Source organism: Delphinapterus leucas, chromosome 2 (genome assembly GCF_059928025.1).
Source record: "Delphinapterus leucas isolate spDelLeu-1000000601 "Yukka" chromosome 2, BTC_Dleu_Yukka2, whole genome shotgun sequence".
Taxonomy (NCBI): Eukaryota; Metazoa; Chordata; class Mammalia; order Artiodactyla; family Monodontidae; genus Delphinapterus; species Delphinapterus leucas.
The window spans coordinates 80,834,174-80,860,338 of NC_143130.1; the positions used below are offsets into that span (position 1 = coordinate 80,834,174).

At 34.9% G+C, this 26,165-nt stretch overlaps 1 protein-coding gene across 13 annotated transcripts in view; it reads left to right on the top strand.

Annotated features, from left to right (window-relative positions):
• The window catches only part of ZNF280D (zinc finger protein 280D), a 131,097-nt gene extending 105,319 nt beyond the window's left edge, over window positions 1–25,778 (top strand). For 3 of the 13 annotated variants that reach the window (XR_016392093.1, XR_016392094.1, XR_016392095.1), the window contains 3 exons: window positions 7,069–7,124; window positions 10,228–10,916; window positions 12,187–25,758. Coding sequence is in view for 1 of the 13 variants with exons in the window: in XM_022579570.2 (XP_022435278.1) it covers window positions 7,069–7,124; window positions 10,228–10,852 (681 nt within the window). In the remaining 12 variants the exon portion in view is untranslated. The other 10 variants (XR_002645399.2, XR_016392092.1, XR_002645400.2 and 7 more) reach the window with 9 other exon arrangements.
• The last annotated feature ends 387 nt before the right edge of the window (window positions 25,779–26,165 follow it).

Sequence of the window (26,165 nt, forward strand, 5' to 3'; positions counted from 1 at the left end):
GAGAAAAGTTGGTTCATTGCTAAGGTCAACAAAATTGATAAACCTTTAGCCAGAAATACTTAAAAAGAGAGAAGACTTAAATTACTAAAATCAGAAATGAAAGTGGGTACATTACTACCATTTCTATAGAAATAAAAATGATCTTAAGAGAGTACTATGAACTCTGTGTCAACAAATTGGATAACCTACATGAAATGGACAAATTGCTAGAAACTCAAAGCCTAGCAAGACTAAATCATGAAGAAATAGAATATCTGAGTAGATCCATAACTAGTAAGGAGATTGAATGAGTAATCAAAAATCTCTTAACAAAGAAAACCCCTTGACCTGACGACTTCTTTAGTGAATTCTAACAAACATCTAAATAAGAACTAATACCACTTCTTTCAAACTTTTCCAAAGTTGAAGAGGAAGAAATATTTCTAAACTCATTCTGTGAGGCCAGCATTACCCTGATACCAAAGCCAGACAAAGACAATACAAGAAAAGAAAACTACAGATAAATATCCCTTATGAACATTGATGCAAGTATCCTCAACAAAATACTAGCAAACAGAATTAAGCAATATATTAAAAGGATTGTATACCATGAACAAATGGGATTCACTCCTGGAATGCAAGGATGGTTCAATATATGAAAATTGATAAATGTAATAAGCCACCTCAATGAAAGGAAGCAAGAAAAACCACATTATCACCTCAATTGATGCAGATATGGTGTTTGACAAAATTCAGCACCCTTGCATGTTAAAAATGCTCAACAACCTAGAAACAGAAGGAAACTGCTTCAACATAATAAAGCCATATAAGAAAAGCCCACAGCAAACATCATACTCAATGGTAAAAGACTAAAAATTTTTCTCTAAGATTAAGAACAAAGCAAGATGTCCACTTTCACCACTTCTTTTCAACATAGTACTGGAAGTTTTAGCCAGAGCAATTAGTCAAGAAAAAGAAATAAAAGGCATCTAAATTGGAAAAGCAGTAAAATTATCTCTGTTAGCAGATGATACCATTTTATATATAGAAAACCCTAAAGATTTCATACAAATCCCTATTAGAACTTACATTAACTCAGCAAAGTAAATAGCAGGACACAAAGTCAGCACACAAAAATCAGTTGTATTTCTATACACAAGTAATGAACAATCTGAAAAGAAAATTACAAAACAATACAACTTTAATAGCATAAAAAAGAATAAAATACTTAGGAATGTACTTAATCAAAGAGGTAAAAGACTTCTACAAAGAAACTATAAAACTTTACTGAAAGAGATTTGAGAAGACAAAAAAAAAAAAAAAAGGAAAGACAACCCATGTTCATGGATTGGAAGACTTAATATTGTTAAAATGCCAATAGTACCCAAAACAATCTACAGATTTATTGCAATCCCTGCTAAAATCCCAAAGATATTTTTTGCAGAAATAGAAAAATTCATCCTAAAATTTATATGGAAGCTCAAGGGACTTCAAATAGCCAAAACAACTTTGAAAAAGAAGAAAAAAACTGCAGCACTCAAATGTCCTGTTTTTAAAATTTATGACAAAGCTGCAGTAAACAGAAGTGTGGTATTGGGATAAAGACAGACCTATAGACCAAAGGAATAGAATAGAGAGCCCAGAAATAAACCTTTGTATATATGGTCAAATAATTTTTATGGGGGTGCCAAGACCAATGGGAAAAGGACAGTCTTTTTAATAAATGATGCTGGGAAAACTGGATACCCATATGCAAAAGAATTAAGTTGTACTCTTACCCAGCAGTATATACAAAGATTGACTCAAAATTGATAAGGGACTTAAATGTAAGACCTAAAATAATAAAGTTCTTAGAATAAAACAAAGGACAAAAACTTCATGACATTGAAATTGGTAGTGATTTTTTGGTTATTACACCAAAGGCACAGGTAATGAAAGAAAAAAATTGTACAAATTAATAATTTTGTGCATCAAGTATACTATACAGTGAATAAAAAGGCAACCCATAGAATGGGAGGAAACATTTGCAAGTCATATATCTGATAAGGAATTAATATCCAGAATATATAGAGAACTCATTAAACTCAATAACAACATAAACAACCCAATTCAAAAATGCATAAAGGACTTGAACAGGCATTTCTCCAAAGAAGATATACAAATGGCCAATAAACCCATAGATGTGCAACATCACTAATCATTAGAGAAATGCAAATCAGTGAGATACCACCTCACACCCATTAGGATGGCTACTGTTAAAACAAACAAAAACCAAAAAAACCACAGACATATAAAAAACACACACACACACACAAAACCACAAAAAACTCCAAAACCAGAAGACAGGTGTTGATGCTGATGTGGAGAAATTGAAGCTTTGTACACTGTTGCTGGTAATGTAAAATGGTACAGCCATTGTGGAAAGCACTATGGCAGTTCCTCAAAAAAATTATATGATCCAGCAATTCCTCTTTTGGGTATACTGTACCCCAAAGACTTGAAAGCAAAGAGTTGAAGAGATATTTGTACTCCTATTTTCATAGCAGCGTTATTCACAATAGCTAAAACATGGAAGTAAACCAAGTGTCCATCAATAGATGAAAGAATAAGAAAAATGTGGTATATGCATACCATGCAATATTCAGCCATAAGAAGGAAGGGGATTCTGCAATATGGATCAACTTTGAGGACATTTTGCTAGTGTAATAAGCCAGTCACAAGAAGACAGATATTATGTGATTTCATTTGTATGAGGTACTTAAAAAAAATAAAAGAGAGAGTATAGTGGTGGTTGCCAGAGGCTGTGGGGAGGGGAGAATAAGGAGCTATTGTTTAATGGGTGTAGAGTTTCAGTTTTACAAGATGAAAAAAGTTATGGGGATGGCTGGTGGTAATGATTGCATAACAATGTGAATGTATTTAATACCAGTGAACTATACATTTAAAAACGGTTAAGATGGGAAATTTTATGTTATGTGTATTTTATCTCTTGTTTCTATATGGCTTGGCATAGCACTGATGTCAGCACAGTTAACATCACAGTTTTTGAGACCATTATGTATACTGAGCCAGGAAGTGTACTATGATTTTCTTTCCTATACTTCATTTTACTTTTCTGGGTAAAAATATATTTTTACTGATTTGTTTAGTCTTCTGTGCACCTAATGCTGTTTTTTAAAATGTTGTGATATGTTGTCTAATGTTTGGAAGTACTTTTTCTAAATGTTCACACGCATCAAAAAAGAAATTGTTGGAGGGCCTGGAGATCTTCTCTCCGATCTGCTTTAAACTAGTTGCTGCTTTAAACTAGTTGCTGTCTAAGCCTAATGCATAATTTGTTGTATCAGGATTTTACTTTGCCACTTTCTTGTGTTGGATATCCTGTTTCCTGAACTGTGAGTTCCTCTTTTCTTGTTTTACTCCTTATTTTGATGAAACATGTCCTCTAACAACTTCCACAGAAAGGTTGATTCTTTTTTCACTTAGTGTAAATTTAAAACTGTATTTACTCTAATGATAGTTCGGCTGAAGTACATAGAAAACATTTTTCCTATGCATATTTGAAAGTATTGTTTTCGTTAAGTCTGATGCCATTTTTGGTCCACTTTCTTTGTGTTTATGTTATTTTGTTCTTTCTGGCAACTTTAATGATTATCTCTATCTCAGGTGTTTTGAAATTTCATATGTTCACCCATCATCCTTTTTTCATTCATTATGGTAGGAATTTGATAAGCCTTTGTAATTTTGGATATTTCTGTTTGGGGGAAATTTTCTTGTTTTATTTCTTTGGTAAATTTTCACTTTTATTTTCTCTGTTCTCTCTTTTTTTTGAAACTCCTATTGATCTGACACTACTTCCTGCATCAACTCTTTTGATTGTATGGCATTTTCTTTCTTGCCTTCCATCTTTTTGTCCTTTCATTCAACCTTTCAAAAAAGATTTTCTAAATTTAATTGCTTATTTTAGTTGCCATATATTTAGTTTTGAATTGTGCTTTTTATTTGATCTTCAGTTGTTTTGTCTTCATAGTTTTTTGTTCTTGTTTAATGGACATAACATTTCATACCTTTCCAGGGATATTAAATATATTATACATATTTATTTTGTTCCCAGCAAAGTCTCTGATGTCTCCTAGCCGCTTTCTTTATTCTCTTGTTTATTTTGATCTGTCTGATGTAAAGAATGTCTTCAGTTGTGTGGTGATCCTTGGCTGTCCATAAAAGTGAAGTGCTAAAAAGTTTATCGAAAACCCTGTGTTTGGACAGGGACAGGGCTGCCTTGCATAGCCATACAGGTTGTGCACTGCAGCACTCCACAGGGTACAACCCTGTTATATATACCCCTTAGTACTCTCAAAATGTATTGATGTTTACAGTACTAGAAATTAAAAGTATGAAATTTTTACAATACTGTTACTTAAAATGGCAAATATTTTTCTGAAAAATAACTATTTGTCAAAACAAAAGAAATTTAGTTAGAAGAATGAAATTGTTGTACGCTTTTGCATATCTCTTTAATGTCTAGTTAAATAGAAGGAAACTGGATCCTCATGTTTCTCCATTCAATCTGTTGTGATATGTTATTTTGGTTGAAATATAAGAAAAATACCCAGCCTCATCTAGTACTTTAATCTCTTCAGAAAATTGTGATTATTCTTTTTTATGACATCAAATGTAGAAAAGTGAACTTTTTCTTAAAAGGTTTGTTGCAATGTGGAATCTGACTCCATATCACTGAACTTTTTGTACTCTATTACATTAAAATCTATTGGTTTGGCTTACACTTTGATCGGCTCTTTTATCCATGCATGATTTTATAACAATGTGCATTTAGTCATTTGGAATATATTGGTTCACAAGTTACGTAGATCTAAGTGTTGACATGTTTCATTATATAATATCAGGTAATCACATTCATTAATATTAGCATTAATCTCCTGAATAGTGGATACAAGTTATCCTAAAATTTAATTTTTCCTTGAATTTTATTACTGGCAACAAATACTGTCAGTTGTTTTCTTTGATGTGACATGCTCACTTTGTCAGTTTCGAAGAAAATGTCTTCTAAATACTCAAGTCTAAATATTCATAGTTTGACAGTTATTCTTTAAAATAAAAATCATGTTCCATGAGAAAAATGTGGCTAAGTTCAGCTTGCAACTCAGTCACAGACCCAAGTGTTTTTAGTGCGCAATAGCAGTGCTTTATGCATATTTGGTATTTCATTACACAGAATATTAAAAAGACATGCACTCAGTGATTGATATTTAATAAAATTAATTTTACTCTTGGTGTATGCCAGTGGAGAATACAGTGACTGCTAGTATAGTTTTGGTTCTATGTCAGTGCCTTGATTTGAGTTAAGATGCCAGCATTTTTACTCGCCACTGCTTTAGTACCAAGAATTTTAACTTCACATGCCTCCTGAAAGTGTCTTGGAGGCCCCATGTGTCTGTGAACCACACTTGGAGAACTGCTGACATGGATTATATTGTGAAGGTTGCCTCATGGATTGGTGTGCTATATGGCCTGCACAGTCTGCATGGCAATTGTTTAGACTTCAACATAGGAAAATCAGTTGCTGAGCTGACTGATTCTTTGGTAGGGAGGATGCTCTCAAAGTCTTTGAGGCTGATAATTTTCTCCAAAGAGGAATCTTCTAGATTCCAGCTGCAGGTGGTGGGGTGAAGAGTGGTTCCTCTGGCTGCTAGCATTCTGGGAGCCAGGCAGAGAGATAAATGTGGGTCCCTTTTTTCAGTTTATGGACCTCTACTAAATTTTTCTGTTTTCTTTCAGTACCTCATGCCTGCCCTTTGCCATTCCTGGTGTTCACAAGTCTAGACTGTCTCCAGTTCACAGAGTTAACCTTTGGCCTAAGTGGTAGAGGAAAGGATAGGTACCTGTTGTGAGTTGGGGAAAGAGCATTTAGATTTCTCAGCAGCAGTATTCATGCTTCATTTTTACCTTTTATGTACTGGATAGTACACTGAATTTCTCCAAATACCAGATCTCTTATGTTCTCTGGGAAAACTGATTCTCTTTTCCTTGCACTCCCTGCTCAGACATTTAGTTGTAACTTCCTCCACACTGTGAAGTCAATTTCGATTCCTCCAGCCACTATCCATCTAAAAATTTGTTGAAATTTCTTTGACAGTTAGTATGCTTTGATGTTTTCTTGGTCTTTATGAGTGAAAATATTTTATTTCTTTGCCCTCATTTTAGCAGGGCTTTTGGAGAGTGAGGAAATATTACATGTATGTGATTAATACAGCATATCACTTTCACAGATTTGAATCAATCGCTGTTGTGGCTGAACTGGACCTAGATTTGAAACGTCACCACTTACTGTAGTATTACCTTTGGTTTTCTACTTAACCCCTGCAGTCTTTATTCTCATTTGTATAAATGGAGTTTATAATATCTAATATGAGGATTAAGTGATGAGATAGTGAATGTAAAGTTCTTAACATACTACCTCATGCATCATATATGCTCAATAATTTGTTATAAACTGTTAGGCTGGCCTCTGGCTTACTGAGGTTTTTGTGTATTCTTTCCTCACCAAAAAACATTTCAAATAAGCAAAAATGTTTCATTTATCTATTGTTTAACATTACTTGGTTTGACAATGGAAGGGTTACCATGGCTCCAAATATAAAATCATAATTTCATAAATGTTTTATCTAAGTACCTGTATTTAATGTGTGTATAAAATACTGTGGATGACGCATTCAAATTCAAGCTGTGTTTTACTAGTTTTCTATTCAAGTAATTATAATTATGGCCCACATTTGAAAGAATCTAAGGAAAGCAGGTATTGTTATAACTGGATAACTGTTTCATGTCATTGATTCAGAAGGCTTTGGTACACTGAAATTCTTACAAGTTTTTTAAAAAGCAATTTTTGAAATCATGCTTTTAGTTATGAGAATTATTTTAATACATACTTGAAATTGAGAAATATTTTTTCTCTTTCTTTAGTATACTAGGTAGCACACTTAAGTTCTTTTTATCTAGAAAGTTTAGTATAATAAAAGTAGTTTAAGCTTAGTTTTGAATATAAAAGAAAATTATTATTAATAATTTCAGGAACTTGCAAGACCTAATATGGCTGAAGGAGAAACAGAAACATCAAATTCTGAAAGGTAAATATAAGGAAAAACTGAATCTCATGAAATTCATGTATATAAAATGATACTTGAGCTGTGTTATATTTCAGTTAATTGGCAAAAGGCTATTTAAATTTTGTATATGGTGTTCCTTTTAGTAATGGCTTTTAATTAAAATAAAATTTTGAAATATTAATATAACATAAATATACTACAGATCCTTAGTTTTGAAATCTTAAACATGTAGAATACATTTTATAAGTTGTTAAATTTTTTTAAAGTACTTACAAGTAAGTAAAATGTTAACAGATTTTAATTGCCTCTATTAAATGAAAATAGCTACAAGATGCTACAGGTTATAAGGTGGTGACGATTCTTGCAAATAGTTAATTTTAATATCTTATTTTTAAAGTATTTTCAAAAAGCTGTAAAGCTACTTCTTTGGTGGGATCTCAACATAAAAGGTTCAAAATTCAGGTATTGGTTTTTAAAAATTTAATGCTTGGGCTTCCCTGGTGGCGCAGTGGTTGAGAGTCCACCTGCTGATGCAGGGGACGCAGGTTCGAGCCCTGGTCTGGGAAGATCCCACATGCCGCAGAGCAACTGGGCCCGTGAACCACAACTACTGAGCTTGCGCGTCTGGAGCCTATGCTCTGCAACAAAAGAGGCCACGATAGTGAGAGGCCCGCGCATCGCGATGAAGAGTCGCCCCTGCTTGCCACAATTAGAGAAAGCTCTCCCACAGAAACGAAGACCCAACACAGCAAAAATAAATTAATTAATTAATTAAAAAAAAAAAACATGCCAGGGAATCCTAAAGACCTTCTAATTGATAATAAAAAGAACTTTAAAAAAAATAAAAATAAAAATTTAATGCTTGAGTAGAACACTGCAGAACACAAGATTTCACGATTTTTTTTTTAGCAAAAGAAAATCCAACATTCTAATTAGAACTTTATTGCAGCTAAAGGTGATTTTGTCTTTTAGATTAAGTACTTTCCCCATTTCTGTCTTTATGCTGTGTGTTTTATAGTAGGCTGCTTGTTAACCTGATGAGATTAATTAATCTATTGCCTCTAAAAAGAAAATTATGGAATAAGACCTTTTGAAGATGTTTCTTAGACTTCACTAGAAAAATTACCTAGCCCTGGGACTTCCTTGATGGCCCAGTGGTTGAGACTTCACCTTCCAATGCAGGGTGGGGGTGTGTGGGTTTGATCCCTGGTGGGGGAGCTAGGATCCTACATGCCTCACTGCCAAGAAAACAAAACATAGAACAGAACCAATGTAACAAACTCAATAAAGACTTTAAAAATAGTCCACATAAAAAAAAAGAAAAGAAAAGAACAATTATCTAGCCCTTTCTTCACCTAGCATTTCTCCTAGAATTTTGGTTGGGAAAAGTTAACAAAAATTCAAATAAGGATTTAGAAAAAGCAGACTAGTCACATCCATATTTTTTAACATTTTCTGTAAATTACAGTTCAATAAGATCTGAACAAAAATAAGAATTTTACAAATTTAAATGAGGGAAATATAATTTTTTGCAGATGATGTAATTGACCTGTAAGATCCAAGAAAATGAGCTAAGAATGATTGAAATTAATCAGAGTATTAATTAAGGCAGCTTGGTGTAAAATTCAGAATGTTTCCGGTATACCAATAACATGTGATTACAAAATATAATGGATAAAATTCACAGTAATAACAAGATGAGTGAAGTGCAGCATCTATTTAGAAGATTTTGAAGAAAAAAACTTACTGAGATAGAAAATAATATATTAGTAACTTACATGATAGGTCATTTCCCAAATTAGTTTATGGTTAATGAGCATTTAGTTGAAAATCCAAATTGGATTTGATTTGGAAACTAGTGGTGTTTAAAGTAAGATTCATATTTTTCTACTTATTAATACCATAATTTTAAAAATCACAGCTGTGTTAGATATTAGGTTGTTTCTGTATTCACTATTTTAAACATTGCTTTAATGAGCATCCTTGTACAATTATCTTTTACTTTTTCAAACTATTAGGGAGAAGAGTAGTAGGATGTAGGTGATTTGACCTATTAGATAATAAAGTACAATGTTAATTTCTAATTGTTAAAACTGTGTGGTATTGGCCTATAATAGTCAAAAGACACATCAGAACAAAATAAATAGCAGAGAAACAGTCTTTTAAATATAATTTAGTAAATAATAAATGACTATCTGATAACATTGCTTTGATATTTGGGCAGTTCATTAGGAAAAAGTCTAAATTCCAGGTGGATTAATGTAAGAACTAATATAAATGTAATCATTAAATTTCTTTTTATTAAAATAAGCAGTTACCTCTACATAAGGGACTGGAGAGCCTCTTAGAAATCTCGTGTTTCTAAGACTCACAGACATAGAAGACAAACCTTATGGTTACCAAAGGGGAAAGGGGGTGGAGGAGGGATAAATTAGGAGTTTGGGATTAACATATACACCCTACTATATATAAAATAGATAAACAACAAGGTCCTACTATATAGCATAGGGAACTATATTCACTAAATAGTTTCTGTTAACACACCGGGGTAAGAGTAAACACACAGACAGGTGTACACATAAGCATATATGTATGCATGTTTTATATTTACATATTTTTTTAGGCATGTGTTTATGTTTTTATAAATTAGGCTGTTAAAAAATCAGTAAGATGTTTGTGAATGCTTAGTTGATTTTGCATAGGGAAAACACTCTAAGCCCAAGAGGACATATAAATCATAAAAGAGAAATAGGGTTTTTTCCACATATATTCATTCCTTATTTAAATGACTCTTACGAATTAATAAGCACACTTACATTTTAACTAAAAATAAGCAAGGGTATGAACAGATAAAAATAATGATAACCAGAACTAAAACCAGTGAATAGACTCCTCAGGACTCCTTTTAATATGCGACTACGGAGTTTCTCACTTTTTTGCCCAAGAACATGGCCACCTCCTAAATTGTAACATGATGACAAAGACCAGGGACCTCAATTTTGTTTTTTGGTGTGCAAGTGTGCCTTTTATTATTTTTTTCTTTTTAGAGAATGTCTTTATTTTAATAGTGTTCAAATACATTGTATTATAAAGAAATAGATAATAAATAGCTTTATTTTTTCAGTAAACAAGATGAAGCTTCTTCAGAGGAAATAAAAAATGGATGTGATGTGCATTTATTCGAAGGCTCATCAACAACAAAAAGTGAAGAAGGTGTATCAGGTTCAGATAAAGAAAATGATACCTGTCTTGAAGACCAGGAAACTGGCTCAAAGAATATCTTCAGTTATGATTCAATTATTGATGCAGATAAGGTGGAAAAGGAAAAACAAATAGAGCACATTTGTCAGGAAATAGAGTTGAAGAGGTGCCAAAGTTCAGAAAACCTCATTGCACGTGATCAGATTGAAGATTGCAATGCCAGTGAAGCTAGATTTTCTTCAAAGAATATTAAGGATTTGCAGTTAACATCTGGTGATGTTAGCATTGATCAGTTTTTGAGAAAAAGAGATGAACCTGAATCTGTTAGTTCTGATGTTAGTGAGCAAGGCAGTATTCATTTGGAACCTTTGACTCCATCAGAAGTGCTTGAGTTTGAAGCCACAGAGATTCTTCAGAAAGGTAGTGGTGATCCTTCAGCCAAGACTGATGAAGTAGTGTCTGATCAAACAGATGACGTTCCTGGAGAAAATAGCCTTAGCACAACAGAGACAACAGGAGACCTGGCAGATGAAAAAGAAAGAAGTTGAAATTAATTAGGCATTCTAAGTTTTAGTGTACCAACGATAAGAGCATTTGGAACAGTGCTATCAGGTGAGCTCAGTGGTGCTGTTGCAGAGTGCAGAGATAGAAAAATGTGAGGGAGGTCATTCATACACTTTACCTGTATATTCAGCCTAGGTTATTAAATCAATTCATCATTAATAGCATGATTAGTATGAATTTCCAAGAAGCTTTTACGACATGAATAAGATTTTAATGAAAGTTAAGTTTGCAATGAAAAAGTCTCATTTAGCAGTTTTCGAGGTTATGGGACCTGGTGGTCAATATGAATTGAATATTAGAATATTATTTATATTAATAAAGCTTTTGAAATTTCCATCAGTTCTAAACTAAAAGTCCTTATTACCTGTACATCCTTTTCAATTAAAGGAAGAGATTTGAAAACCACATACCTTTTGGGAATAATTGATTTAAAATAATGGCCAATTGGCTTTGTTAATGAAGGTTTCATTTTGAGTATGATACTGGTAAATGGAGCATGTTTAGAATGCTAAATTCGTTGATCTAATGAGAATTTGGATGAACATAAACTTAATTTTGGATATAATATTGCATTCCAGACTGCCAGAAGCATGTAAACAGAATATTTGAATCTGTGTACCTCCATACAAGTGTTAGCCTGCCAGGCTGTAAGCTTACCTTAATTAAACTTTCAGTGAAAGTGAAATTATTAAAATAAAAATTTATATTTGTGCTTTTTGTCAGTGTGTAAGCTGTGCAGAAATCCCTTGATGTAGTAGTTGTATAAAGTAGAAACCCACTGTTGAAACTCCTATAGCTATTATGCTCTTAATATTGTTTTAATGATCTTCTTTAGAAATAGACCCATAAAAATGGTCTGGAAACCAAACCAAAGTATGGATTAATGTAGATATTGTAAAGCAGTAAACTGAAAACATGTCCTGGCATGAATTCAGCCATGTTTAAGTGATTTTTTCTGTAATTGTAAAATAGAAAATTCAAATGGGACCTAAAGCAGGATGTAAAAAATTGGTTTGGGATATTTAGCCTAATTTATCCATAAGATGGCTGCTAAATTGATTTTTTCAGTTTTTTATCATATAGAAAATAATAGATATAGAAATGAATAATATGAGTAACAGTAGTTTGCTTTGACGTACTAACAAACTTTTATTTAAAATGCTACATTTTTACTTCTTAAAATGTGCTTTGAATTCTTAAAATTTTGTTTCACTGAATGTTAAATGTTTAAAATGGCTATTAAAATTCTGCTGTATATAGTAGTTTTTGAGTAAATATTTGCAATAAAAATCTGTCCCTGAATAATTTTATTTTTCAGAAAGCTGCTTGAGTCGGATTACCTTTGGCGCCTCTAGAAATTGTATATTGCTCAAGGAAATTTCATGTTAAAGTTAGTGGTAGATTTTATTCCATATTCTTTAATTGATGCATGATTTATTTTAAATTGAGACTTAAAGTACAGGGGGAAGAACTGCTAATAATTACAGAGGATTGATTTGCTTTACAAATTCTTCTACTTCAAGAGAATTATAATTTAATATTATAATTTTCTATCTGCTCAGTAAATTAAAGAGACTAAATAGACAAAATATTTTATTGACTTATTTTCTTGAATATTTTTGAGGGTGGGGGCAAATATTTTTATCTTTCCTGCTCCCAAGAAAAGATGGGATAGAGGGACTTATTAACTGTCATCCTCCACCTTGTTGAAACATAAATCTATAGCAGAGAAGACTTTTGGAGTAAAGGGAAGAAAATGTCTGTGTAAGGACCATTTTCTGAATCTCATTCAATTAGTTGCCAAGTCTGCCACCTAATGCTTCAAAAATCTAGAGCACTGTACCAAAATAAGTCTCTAAGTGACACTGTAGTCCCTTGTGAGCTTTGAGTAGTTCCTTCTCCTGCCCCTATATACTTACAGTAGTGGTACTGAAAGTACCTGATCAATGAATAGTTTATACCTATCCACTGTGAGAAAAGGAACCTGTACCAGACTATAAATCCTTTATTGAAAAAGTCTAGCAATGAAAACAAAAAAATAGTTGAAGTAAACATTGTACTTGGTAACATAGTTGGTTTCTGTTTTCACATAATCTCCTTATCTCATTTCTGATCGGGAACAGACAATTCAGGTTTGCAAACCAAACCTTTGAGTAGCAGTGCTTTAGCACAGTGGTCAGCAAACTTTTTCTCTGTAGAGCCAGATAGTGAATAATTGTGGACTGTGTGGTCACAATTATCCAACTCTTCCTTATAGCTTAAGAGCACCTATAGACAATATGTAAATGGTAGCCTGTTTGTGTTCCAATAAAACTTTATTTACAAAAACAGAATGTTGGTTGGATTTGGCCAGTGGACTGTAGATTGCCACCACCTGCTTTAGAGTGCTGTTTTGTCCAGGCAAATTGTGCTCAGGGACTGAGATTTTCTTTGCCAATAACTTATTTAACAGCAGTTCCCTGTGAGAATTATAATTTATAAAAATAACATTTTGCAAGCTGATACCATACAGGATAATGTCTGTTAATTAGCTAATAAAGAAATAACATACTCCAAACTAATAATAGATTGATTACACTATTGTTCTAGGCAAAGAGGAGATGAAAGAAAGTCCAAATTTAGTTGAGGTATACCTTTCCAGGAATTGGTTGTCTGTAGAGTCAGTCCTTCCAACTAAAAGCTGGGTATCAGCTGCTAGCGTAGGTCCCTTGCTGCTGGGGCACATAGCTAGGGGGTGACAGTACCAGTGTCGGTAAGCAAGCTGGGCTGTTCCAAATGTTATGACTCCAGGGACCATTACATGACTTACACCATTGCCTACCAGGAGTAGCCTTGCCAAGGCAGGAACAGATGTCCGTTCTCTTCCTGAGACTGCTGCACAGTTTAACACTGCTGAGGACCAAGAGTGGCCTGGCCATGGCAGGAGCAAGTGTCTCAAGATCGTCACAGAGCTATGTAAGTCAGCAAAAGAGTAGCCTTGCCCAGACTAAACACTCTCGGTAAGTCCTCACAAATTGTTGGTATTTAAAGCTTAAATGTCCATCACTTGATAGCTGCTCTTCCATATGTTCGTATTGATTATCCTCCCCAGCGACACCCCGTAATGGCTGAGCTGCTGAATACTTATCAACAACAGCAGATGTTGATGACATCATCCTGGCACAGCTTCCTTAGTGTAAACAAATTTACCTGTAGATCAAAACAACTTCACTTAAGTCATAAACAAGTGGATTTGAAATCATAACAAACCAATACACAACAAGCACTTAGACTTTCTTGATTGACTATGAAAGCCAGTGATGCACTCAAGTGACTCTTTGCCTAAGAACTACCTACCAAGGTGCCTTACTATATTATAGTCTCCTGTTACCTAACAACAGAATTACGAATGATTACATGTGCAGTTAAGAAACATTCATTTTGTGGATGCACTTTTAATTTACGTTGAAAATCTGAATGCCATATTTATTTATGTTATTTCTTCCCCTTTGTATCTCTCCAATGTTTTAGGGAGGAAATTGTAATTTTTTTCACCCTATAAATTTTTAAAGAACTATTCTAAACATTTTTTAAAAGGAACTGACAAGATATGAGTCACATTGTTGCAGCTGTAAGTAAAAAGATATCTGGGCAATTACTTGTCTAAGGTTACAAAGCCAAGATTTGAACATAATTTGATCTGATTCCGAAGTTAGTGTTTTCTACCACATCTATACTTCCTAGCATTTATACTGAATGTCCCTTTTTAAAATATATCAGTTTTTGCAAATAATCCTTCCATTGATGGTACTAATTACAGTTTTATTTATTATTCCTACAGTGATTATATGCATATGGAATGGAGGACCTCTTAACCTAAAGAAGAGGACCTACTGATCTCTTTTACTTATAGGAATTGAGGAATTTTACCTCAAGAGGAGGGGTTAGTGAATATTCTATTAACAGGAAAGACAGCATGTGATTTAAAGATACACTTTATATAATAATTATAAATGTTTTGACATCATTACATTTTTTTAGGCTTCTGTAATGTCATTTTTAAACTATGGTTGACATGATCATTTTTGTTCCATCAAACTTGTTAGTCCAGGATCACTCACTTGTACTGACTTCAGTGAATTAGGACTTTTGTATGTATATAGGCACTAAAAAGAATTGCAAGTGTTTCATTTTTACTAGATTACTATAACACTGACTTGTTTTTTCAGCTAAAAAATAAAACACAATTTACCTATGTCTAAGCATTAAAAGAGAAATGATTATTTTAAAAATATTGTTTACTAATGAGGCGTATCTGCCAATCCATGTACACAAAATGAATAGTCAAATAGATTTTTTTAAAGTCATGGTAATGTTTAATTTTCATCTCAAAATCTATAAACTCCAAGATACTTCACTTGGATCATCTTGTAAGGAATCAAACACATCTGTAGCAGCATCTGTAACATCATGGAGGGATGAGGTGTCCTAGGTGAAATTACTTTTACAGTTAGCTAAAGGTGACTTTTAATTGCTTTTTAAAAGTATTATAAAATCACTTTTGTTATTTAAAAGAATATACTATGCATAATTTAGTCTTCTTTGATGACACAGAGGGTCATCATTATGAAGATTTTTGGACCAAGCTATAAATGAAGCTGTAGCTGCAGATGTTAATGGCCTGAATAACTGCTGATCACAGAAGTGACCTTGGATTTCGGTTTGCAGAAATATTTCAGGTACATCTAGGGTCACTTGACTTTTCCAAAAACAGAACAGAAAAACTGACTACATTACTCACCCAATTCAACCTCTTTTTTAAGATGAATTTTCCCTCCTAAATACTAAGTAAAACCTGCCATTTGTGGAGAATTTGGTAACTATAAACTGTAGTTTTAAGCTTTCAAAATATTTTAAGCATTTATGCACTGCCTTAAAAACTTGATTTTTAACTGCTCTATATCGGGCTAGCAAACTATGACCCACAGTTGGCTACCTATTTTTGTAAACAAAATTTTATTAGAAAACAGCCATGTCATTTGTTTATATATTGTCTGTTGTAGCTTTTGCACTACAACAGCACAGTTGTACATGACAGAGGCCATACGGTCTGTAAGTCTCAAGGATTTACAATCTGGCACTTGAAGAAAAAGTTTGCCAACCCCTGCCCTATATGTATATATATATATATTTTTTTTTTTTTTTTGCTGTACGCGGGCCTCTCACTGCTGTGGCCTCTCCCGTCGCAGAGCACAGGCTCCGGACTCGCAGGCCCAGCGGCCGTGGCTCGTGGGCCCAGCCGCTCCACAGCATGTGGGATCCTCCCGGACCGGGGCATGAACCCGTGTCCCCCGCATCGGCAGGCGGACTCCCAACCACTGCGCCACCAGGGAAGCCCTGCCCTGTATTTTTGTATGGGTATAATCATAACTTTATAACTGTTCTTTTATTTTCACTATTATAGACACTGCAGTGAAGCTCTTATTTCATAAATTTTGGTCCATATTTTATTTACCTGTACTAAAATTCTAAGTGTATAATTTATTAGATTGAAGAGTATTCAGTTTTTAAATTGAAAAATAGAAACCCATACTTATTTTAATTATCATACCATAGTACTTATAGAAAGCTTCCCGGTCCAGCATTAACTTGTAGAAGTTCAGAGTTTATTCATCTAGATTTTTTTCTTTGATTCTTCAGAGTCAGCTTGTTTTTAGCCTAATGTAGATTTTCATTCCTGCTATTCACCAGATATTTCTAGTGTGTGGCCATATGACTAGTTTCTGGCCAGTGAGTCGTGAGTGAAAGTGACTTCTGGTTTCGAGGATTTAGTTGTTAATGTGAGACTCTTTAGAACCCTCTTTTCCCTCAAGCATGGTAACATTTTTACTATTCAGATGGTGATTGCTATATCAGTCTTGGTTCCTGAGGGACTATGAAAAGAGCCTTCCTGTTTATTTAGATACACATATAGCATGAAGGAGAAATAGCATTTTTATTTTAAGCTACTGCAGTTAGAGAATTTTTGTTCTACAGCATAACTAAGTCTCTCCCTACTGATGTAGGAATTAATCCTGAAAGTGGATTGCTGCCATTAGAAGAAACACAGCTGAGCTACATTACACCAGTGTATTGCATTGGCTTAGGTGGCAGATGGCAAGGCTACATGAGGTGATCCACATTCTGCTATGGTGAGAGATTTGGTAAACTTGACTGTAATACTTGAAAGACAAATGGTGTACGTAATGAAGTTGTATCTCTATTGGAAGAGTTTGACTAACAAAATGTTAATGGCATGTTTTGGTTGCTATATTGGCTGCATTTGACAACTTACTCTGAGAAAGAAGTGGACTCAGATGAGAAATGGTAGGATTGAAAGTAGGAACAAAAGAGAATAGAAAAAGTCCACAAATCCAGATACTTGCAGGGTTGGAAAAGGCTAAACTTCTCACCCCCAGCCAGTAAAAGGAGAAGGCCTAAGCAAGAAAACTTAATTAAATTAAGATTATGGCCATCATACCAATTAATTAGGTTAAGGAGAGGCCCTGAAGTGTTTTTTCTATGTGGAAATTCCTTCACAGCATTTCTTGGGAAACACATATTTTTCTGAATTTCAAGACAAATCAGTCAAGAAATCGGTGAAACAGGAAAAAGTATTGTAACTTTCCTATGAGAATTAAAGCTAAGTAATGAAGTTAGAGCCATTACTGGTTTGCAGGAATCCTCTGAAGTCAAGCTCAAAAGTTAAGACTAGGGAATGCTGACAGGTGGAGTCAAAGAATAAAGTCAACATTTCCAGGAACCACAGTAAGAGCCCCAGAAGAGAAGTGGTCATAGTCTGATCATTCAAGTCATACTTGTAGCTATTGCCATGGTATAAATGTGTATTCATACCCCTGTCTGCTGCTAATGGTGAGTCATTCTTGCAAGTAAAATAAAAATTAGTAGGTTTATATTCATAGGATACTCTATACAAATCCCATCAATGGTCTTCCAAAAATAACATGTTGTAGAAGCAAAATAATTCCATAAATTATCAATTTTGACTTGTGATTCTGTGTGGTGTTTTTACTCTTGAGAGGAGATCCAAATGTAGCATTGGTCAAGTAACTACCAAATAAATTTATTGGCACTTCCCAGTGTATGATTATTTGCCAAAGGGTGCTATTCTTTACAAATACTTAAACAATAAATACAAAGAAAAGAAGTAAATGTTGTGGAACATTCTGAAATGACATCAGAAACTGATCTAAAGTCTAAATTAGCAAAGGCACTATCAATTGCAACAGTAAGACCAAAATCTGGGCTAGCAGACAAAATATTTTTATCATTAAAAAAGGAAAAGAGCTTCTATGAAGTAACATGTAACGTAACACCAACTTGAAGATGTTTTTGGACAGTCCCTAGCAACTTCACTAATATCAACGCAAAAATGAAAGAAGAATTTCTATGTCTGGAATAGTTGTTATAAAATAAAGATAAAGACTGTCAGATAGGACAATTAATGTGTTGTGTCTTTTTAGATTTCTTTTTTAAAAATTTTATTGAAGTATAGTTGATTTACAATGTTGTGCTATATATTCCACATATTCCACATATTCCATATATTCATTCTTTTTTTCAGATTCTTCACCTATATAGGTTATTATAGAATATTGAGTAGAGTTCCCTGTGCTATACAGTAGGTCCTTGTTGGTTATCTATTTTATATATAGTAGTGTGTGTGTGTATATATAGTAGTAGTGTGTGTATGTTAATCCCAAGCTCCTAATTTATCCCTCCCCCCGACATTTCCCCTTTGGTAACCACAGGTTTGTTTTCAAAATCGGTGAGTCTGTTTCTGTTTTGTAAATAAGTTCATCTGTATCATTTTTTAAAATTAGATTCCACATATGATTGATATCATATATTTGTCTCTCTCTGTCTGACTTACTTCACTTAGTATGATAGATTTCATTTTAAGAAAAACTTTTAAACAACTATTTGTAGTGCTTTCAATTTAAAAAATGACTTATTGGCATTTTTGTTAACGTTTCCTTTATTTAATGTTTTCTGTTATCAAATATCTATGTCAGGTAGATATAATGGTATTGAAATATATAATCTTGCCCCAATACATTGGTTCATGTTAATAAACATTTATTATTATGTCTTTTTTAACAGAAAATATCTGGAACATTTAGTATAACTATCACAGAAAAATGATTCAGTATTTATTTTGGTCACTCATAACTTTTTTAAATATATGAAGTATGGTGCTATGAAAAATATAGAATGACAATTCTGTGTAATTTGGGGATATCTGAGAATTTCCAGAAGTTTTCATTTCTCATACCCACATCCTAAATATTAATATCTGTCAGGAATTGGAAATACCAATGCCCAGTAATTTGTTTAGATATATAAAATGGCTTAGGAAACAGTTGCTAAAACGTGTCTTCTACCAGTGCCTGATGGGCTCAGGGTACTCCAGTCAAGTGTAAAGAGGAGCTGGGGGGAGCACACCTTTAAATTTGTGGGTGTGAGTATTGGCTCATTGCTGACTGCAGTCAGATAAATAAAAAGCAACAATTTTGAGAGAGTTGAACTGTCAAACCATGAGCCTGGACTAAAAGTTTATGACTGATGAACTCAAAATGACCCTTGGGCCCCCAGCTTTCTACACGGGGTAGCAGACAGAGAAAGTTGCTTGCTCCCCAAATAAAACATATTCCCCAATGTCTACCTCTGTGGTCAAGAAGGATAAAGAAAAAAGGAAAGACCTCCTGGATGGTGGGATCAATAGCTTTGGACAGCAATTGATTAGAGACCCCCTTCCAGCAAGCAGAGTCAGGTTCTCATCAACGAATTTTTGCACCACCAGAGTAGTGTCCTTGTAGCAGAGAATTGTTTTGGACCAGTGACTGCTTGTGTGTTTCCCATCTTTCTCCTTCAAGATAGGAGTGTTTATTTACAGTTTTTCTATCTCTGTTTCAACCTTGTGTGTGTAAAGGACAGCTTTTTAATTCATAGGATAACCAATCTAGTGGTGACTAGTGCATACTATCCCCTGATTTAGAGACTAGCAAGAGATACTGAACTTTGAGCTTGATGCCATTGATCTAATGGTACTGTTGAGTTATCTCTCCTTCGAAGAGAAGGAGTGTGTTTTGGCTATAAGAAGGAGGATACACTGAATAACTACTGACCAGAAGCGTGGTCTGTGATAGTCATTAGGGCTCTTCACCATGTAGTTACAGTAGTTCTCTCTAGAGAACCAGACACGTAGCAGGATTACACTTCCCTTATGGTTGGGTGGTGCCATCTTTCTGGGTCTGGCCCGTGAATCGCGGGCTCCACTTCTGAGCTGGAGAATTGAATTGCCAATTTGAGACTCTCTAGACTCCTGTCTTTCCTCTAATTTGTTTATTGGCAACGTTTGAGTTGGTGGTTGCTCTGTCATTTGAGTAACTGTGATGAAGAGAAGAATCACCTTCCCAATTTGCAATGGACTTTTAAAATGAGTAAGAAATAAACCTTTTTGCTTTTAGTAATTGAGATTTGAGGGTGGTTACCATAACATAATTCTAACCTATCCTAACTGATAAACTTAGTAACATTATGAAAATCTTTTCATGCCTGTGCCTGAGGACCTATTAGAATTTTCTAACCTTTTTAGATCTATCTCAGCATTTCCTATCTTTTACTATTATCCTATTGCACAGTAATTTTATATTAGTCCCCCTAAGGATTTTTAAAAATTGTTTTATTGCATAATTTAAAAAATAGTTTTAGAACTTTCACTTCTGACCAACTTGTAGTAATAAGGACTACATTTAACCCTCCCCTCTGAAACAAACAAAGCAACATGAAACTTTTTCAAGACAGTGATATCAGGAATGAAAGACAGTGATCCGTGAGAGAAAACAAATTAGGTGAGCCTTATAATTACCTCAGCTTACTGCTTTGAGAGTTTCCAAGCTTTAACACGGGGAAAGGAAACTGAGACAAAAACTGGGAGATTCCCTAGGTTGAGGAGACAGAGCTGAGAGTCTGGAGAAACCCAGGGAGTTCGGGTTCATAGGGCCAAGTCCCAAAGAGGAGAGAGCTGCGCAGAGAGATTTGTAGTATTCAGCAACTACCCAAGGCTAGAGAAAGGACAGTCTGAAAGTATTAGGGGGGTACAGAAACAGTGCATATTCCTACCAGACAGAATGAAAAAAAAAATTGTAATTCATGGAGCACTGGGTAGAGAACTCAGGAAGTTCTTACTATGGGAATAATTAGCCCTAGACTGAGCACTGCTCTTTACCCAACTAACAAATCATAAAAGTAAGACCTGAAAGGGTCAAATAATTTACATACAAGTGTACTGTATCCCAGAACAAAATTCAAGAAGATATATAGGAATACAAAAATACCTAGCACCCACAAAGGTAAAACTCACAGTGTCTGACATCCAGTTAAATATTACCAGGCATACAAAGAGGCAGGAAAACATGACCATAATGAGAAAAACAGCCAGTCAAAACTGACCCAGAACTGAAACAGATGTCAGAATTGTGACAGGATATTAAAACATATCATATAACTATCTTCAAAAAGTTAAGAGGATGTTAAAAAGACCCAAATTGAGCTTTAGAGATGGAAACTACAATGTCTGAGATAAAAATTATGCTGATGGAATTAATGGCAGAGCAGACATAGCAGAAGAAAAGATCACGGAATTTGAAGACAGCAATAGAAACTATTTAGTGAGCCGTGGGACATCAAGAGGCCTATATTTTCTAAACTTGAAAACTCTAAACCCCCAGATCCAAGAAGCTCAACAAGCTGCAAGGGATTTGATGATACATGATACATGAAGAAGACTCACAAAGACAACATAATCAAATTGCTTAAAACCAGTAATAAAGAGAAAAAATTTAAGAATTTTAAGCAACCAGATAAAAAAGACAATGACATACAGAGGAACAAAAATAAGGATGACATCAGAATTCCTTAAACGTACTGGAAAAAAAAACAAACCAAAACCCTGTAAACCTAGAATTGTATTCCCAGCAAAAATGCTTTTCAAACAAAGGCAAAGCCTTTGAAAATTCACCACTAGGAGAACCACGTTACAAGAAATGCTAAGAGAAGTCTTTTGGGCAGAAGGTAGACACCTGAGATCAAATTACTTAGCTATGTTGTTCAAATCATCTATAGCTTTACTGATTTTTTTTCCCTTCATCTATCAGTTACTGAGAGAAATATTTTAAAATCTGACTCTGATAATGGATTTTTATATAAGCTGTAATTTTATCAACTTTTGCTTTGAGATTATATGCCTACAAGCTCAGTTTATTTTCCTAGTGACTTGAGCCTTATTATGTAGTGACCCTCTATATCTCTAGTAATACTTAAAATGTACAGGCATAGCTTGTTTTATTGCGCTTTGCTTTATTGCACTTCACAGATACTGCATTTTTTTTTTTTTTTTTTTTTTTTTTTTTGCGATACGCGGGCCTCTCACTGCTGCGGCCTCTCCCATTGCGGAGCACAGGCTGCGGACGCGCAGGCTCAGCGGCAATGGCCCGCGGGCCCAGCCGCTCCACGGCACGTGGGATCCTCCCAGACCGGGGCACGAACCCGTGTCCCCTGCATCGGCAGGCAGACTCTCAACCACTGTGCCACCAGGGAAGCCCAGATACTGCATTTTTAACAAACTGAAGGTTTGTGGTAACCCTGCATCAAGGAAATTGTCACCATTTTTCCAGCAGCATTTGCTCATTTCATGTCTCTGTGTCACATTTTGGTAATTCTCACAGTATTTCAAACTTTTTCATTACTGTTACATTGTTATGGTGATGTGTGACCATGATCTTTGACGTTACTACACACCTCTCTGAAGGCTCAGTTGATGGTTAGCATTTTTTAGCAATAAAGTATTTTTAAATTAAGGTATGTACATTTTTTAGGCATAATGCTATTGCACACTTAATAGACTATGGTATAATGTAAACATAACTTTTATATTCACTAGGAAAGCAAAAAATTCATGTGACTCACTCTATTGCAGTGATCTTGAACTGAACTTGCACTAACTCTGAGGTGTTCCTGTATTTTGTTTGATACAGCTATACAAACTTTCTTTTGGTTCGTATGTTTTTAATATTTATTTTCCCACTCTTATACTTTCTGTAGTATAAAATTATGTTATTAAAATTCAGTGACTTCCCTGGTGGCACAGTGGTTAAGAATCTGCCTGCCAATGCAGGGGACTCAGGTTTGAGCCCTGGTCCAGGAAGATCCCACATGCCACAGAGCAATTAAGCCTGTGCGCCACACCTACTGAGCCTGTGCTCTAGAGCCCACAAGCCACAACTACTGAGCCTGCATGCCACAAATACTGAAGCCCACGTGCCTAGAGCCCATGCTCCACAACAAAGAGAAGCCACTGCAATGAGAAGCCCGCACACCACAACCAAGAGTAGCCCCCTCTTGCTGCAACTAGACAAAGCCCGTGCACAACAATGAAGACCCAAAACAGCCTAAATAAATGAATTAAATAAATAAATTTATTTTAAAAATCAATCAGATAATCTTTGTCTTTTATTTATAGCATTAAGTCTACTGCATTTATGGTACTGATCAATTTTTCTATATCTAGAAAACAGATATTTCTGTTGCCATTTCTTCTTTTATTTTTGCGGTATGCAGGCCTCTCACTATTGTGGCCTCTCCCATTGTGGAGCACAGGCTCCGGACGCGCAGGCTCAGCAGCCATGGCTCACGGGCCTAGCTGCTCCGCGGCATGTGGGATCTTTCCAGAACGGGGTAAGAACCCATGTCCCCTGCATTGGCAGGTGGACTCTCAACCACTGCGCCACCATGGAAGCCCATTTCTTAATTTTTAAAATCTTATTTCTTGTCCTCTTTTGAAGTATCCTTTTTCACCTCTTTTTTTAAATTCTACTGGTTTTGGAAGTTATATATTCTAAATTCTTTTTTTTAAAAATCTTTTTATTGGGTAACCCAAGAATTATACCATATATCCTTAATTTTTTAAAGTTTAAACTTAATTATATTTACCCTTTCCCCAAACAGGAACTAAAAACACTTTTAAATTCCACTTGAGACCACATACCCTTTTCTAACGGTAAACTCTGCTCGTCAGTCAGTTCTAGTCCACTACTGCCAATCAGAAATGCAGACTTAGAATGGGATATGAGATCTCTTGATTTTTAAGTGTTGGCCAAAAATGTGTAAACAAAACAAAAACATGTTGACAGTTCAGTTATAAGCCTCTGCTAGGGTCTACAAAAGAGGAAATTTCATCATGGCTCTAATCAGTAGTGGTTACAACTATTTTCATGCAGAAAGCCTAACTGTAGTCCCTTGCCACATGTGCCATGCTTTTTTTCCCTGTTAGGTAAGAGAAATAAAAACTTCTAGTAGTCTCTGCTTGCCAATTATACCATATATCCTTAGCTTATTAATGAAGTCAATTATTTTTAACCTATTCCTAAATAAGGATGTAAAAACACTGTAATTCCAATTGCCTGTGGAAGACTACATACCCCTTCTAAGGTGGTAGCTGTGAGTTAGTTGCAGTCCACAACTGACCACCAGGAACATAAGCTCAGTTCTTGATGTTTAATCTCCTGGGGTTTTTTGTTATTGTTTTTTTGGTTTTGGGGGGTTCTTTCTTGGCCAATGTGTTGTCAGCCAATAGTTTACAAACTTTGCAAACCACAAATGGTTGACAAGCAGCCAGTTTTTAGCCTCTGCTAGAAACTAATAAAGAGCTAATTATAATGTTCATTCATTCATTCATTCATTCATTCAATACATGTTTATTGGGCCCTATGATGGTTAATTCTGTGTGCCGACAGAGCTAAGGGCTGCCCAGATAGCTGGTAAAACACTATTTCTGGATGTGTCTGTGAGGGTGTTTCCAGAAGAGATTAGCATTTGTTTTTTTGTTTGTTTGTTTTTGGTGTTTCTTTATATATATATATATTTTTTTTTTTTACATCTTTATTGGAGTATAATTGCTTTACAATGGTGCGTTAGTTTCTGCTTTATAACAAAGTGAATCACTGTACATATACATATGTTCCCATATCGCTTCCCTCTTGCGTCTCCCTCCCTCCCACCCTCCCTATCCCATTCCACTAGGTAATCGTAAAGCACCGAGCTGATCTCCCTGTGCTATGCGGCTGCTTCCCACTAGCTATCTATTTTACGTTTGGTAGTGTGTATATGTCCATGCCACTCTCTCGCTTTGTCACAGCTTACCCTTCCCGCTCCCCATATCCTCAAGTCCATTCTCTAGTAGGTCTGTGTCTTTATTCCTGTCTTACCCCTAGGTTCTTCATGACATTTTTTCCCCTTAAATTCCATATATATGTGTTAGCATATGGTATTTGTCTTTCTCTTTCTGACTTACTTCACTCTGTATGACAGACTCTAGGTCCATCCACCTCACTACAAATAACTCAGTTTCGTTTCTTTTTATGGCTGAGTAATATTCCATTGTATATATGTGCCACATCTTCTTTATCCATTCATCCGATTATGGACACTTAGGTTGTTTCCATTTCCGGGCTATTGTAATAGAGCTGCAATGAACATTTTGTTACATGACTCTTTTTAAATTATGGTTTTCTCAGGGTATATGCCCAGTAGTGGGATTGCTGGGTCGTATGGTTGTTCTATTTTTAGTTTTTTAAGGAACCTCCATACTGTTCTCCATAGTGGCTGTACCAATTCACATTCCCACCAGCAGTGCAAGAGTGTTCCCTTTTCTCCACACCCTCTCCAGCATTTATTGTTTGTAGATTTTTTGATTATGGCCATTCTGACCGGTGTGAGATGATATCTCATTGTAGTTTTGATTTACATTTCTCTAATGATTAATGATGTTGAGCATTATTTCATGTGTTTGTTGGCAATCTGTATATCTTCTTTGGAGAAATGTCTCTTTAGGTCTTCTGCCCATTTTTGGATTGGGTTGTTTGTTTTTTTCTTATTGAGCTGCATGAGCTGCTTGTAAATTTTGGAGATTAATCCTTTGTCAGTTGCTTCATTTGCAAATATTTTCTCCCATTCTGAGGGTTGTCTTTTGGTCTTGTTTATGGTTTCCTTTGCTGTGCAAAAGCTTTAAAGTTTCATTAGGTCCCATTTGTTTATTTTTGTTTTTATTTCCATTTTTCTAGGAGGTGGGTCAAAGAAGATCTTGCTGTGATTTATGTCATAGAGTGTTCTGCCTATGTTTTCCTCTAAGAGTTTGATAGTTTCTGGCCTTACATTTAGGTCTTTAATCCATTTTGAGCTATTTTTGTGTATGGTGTT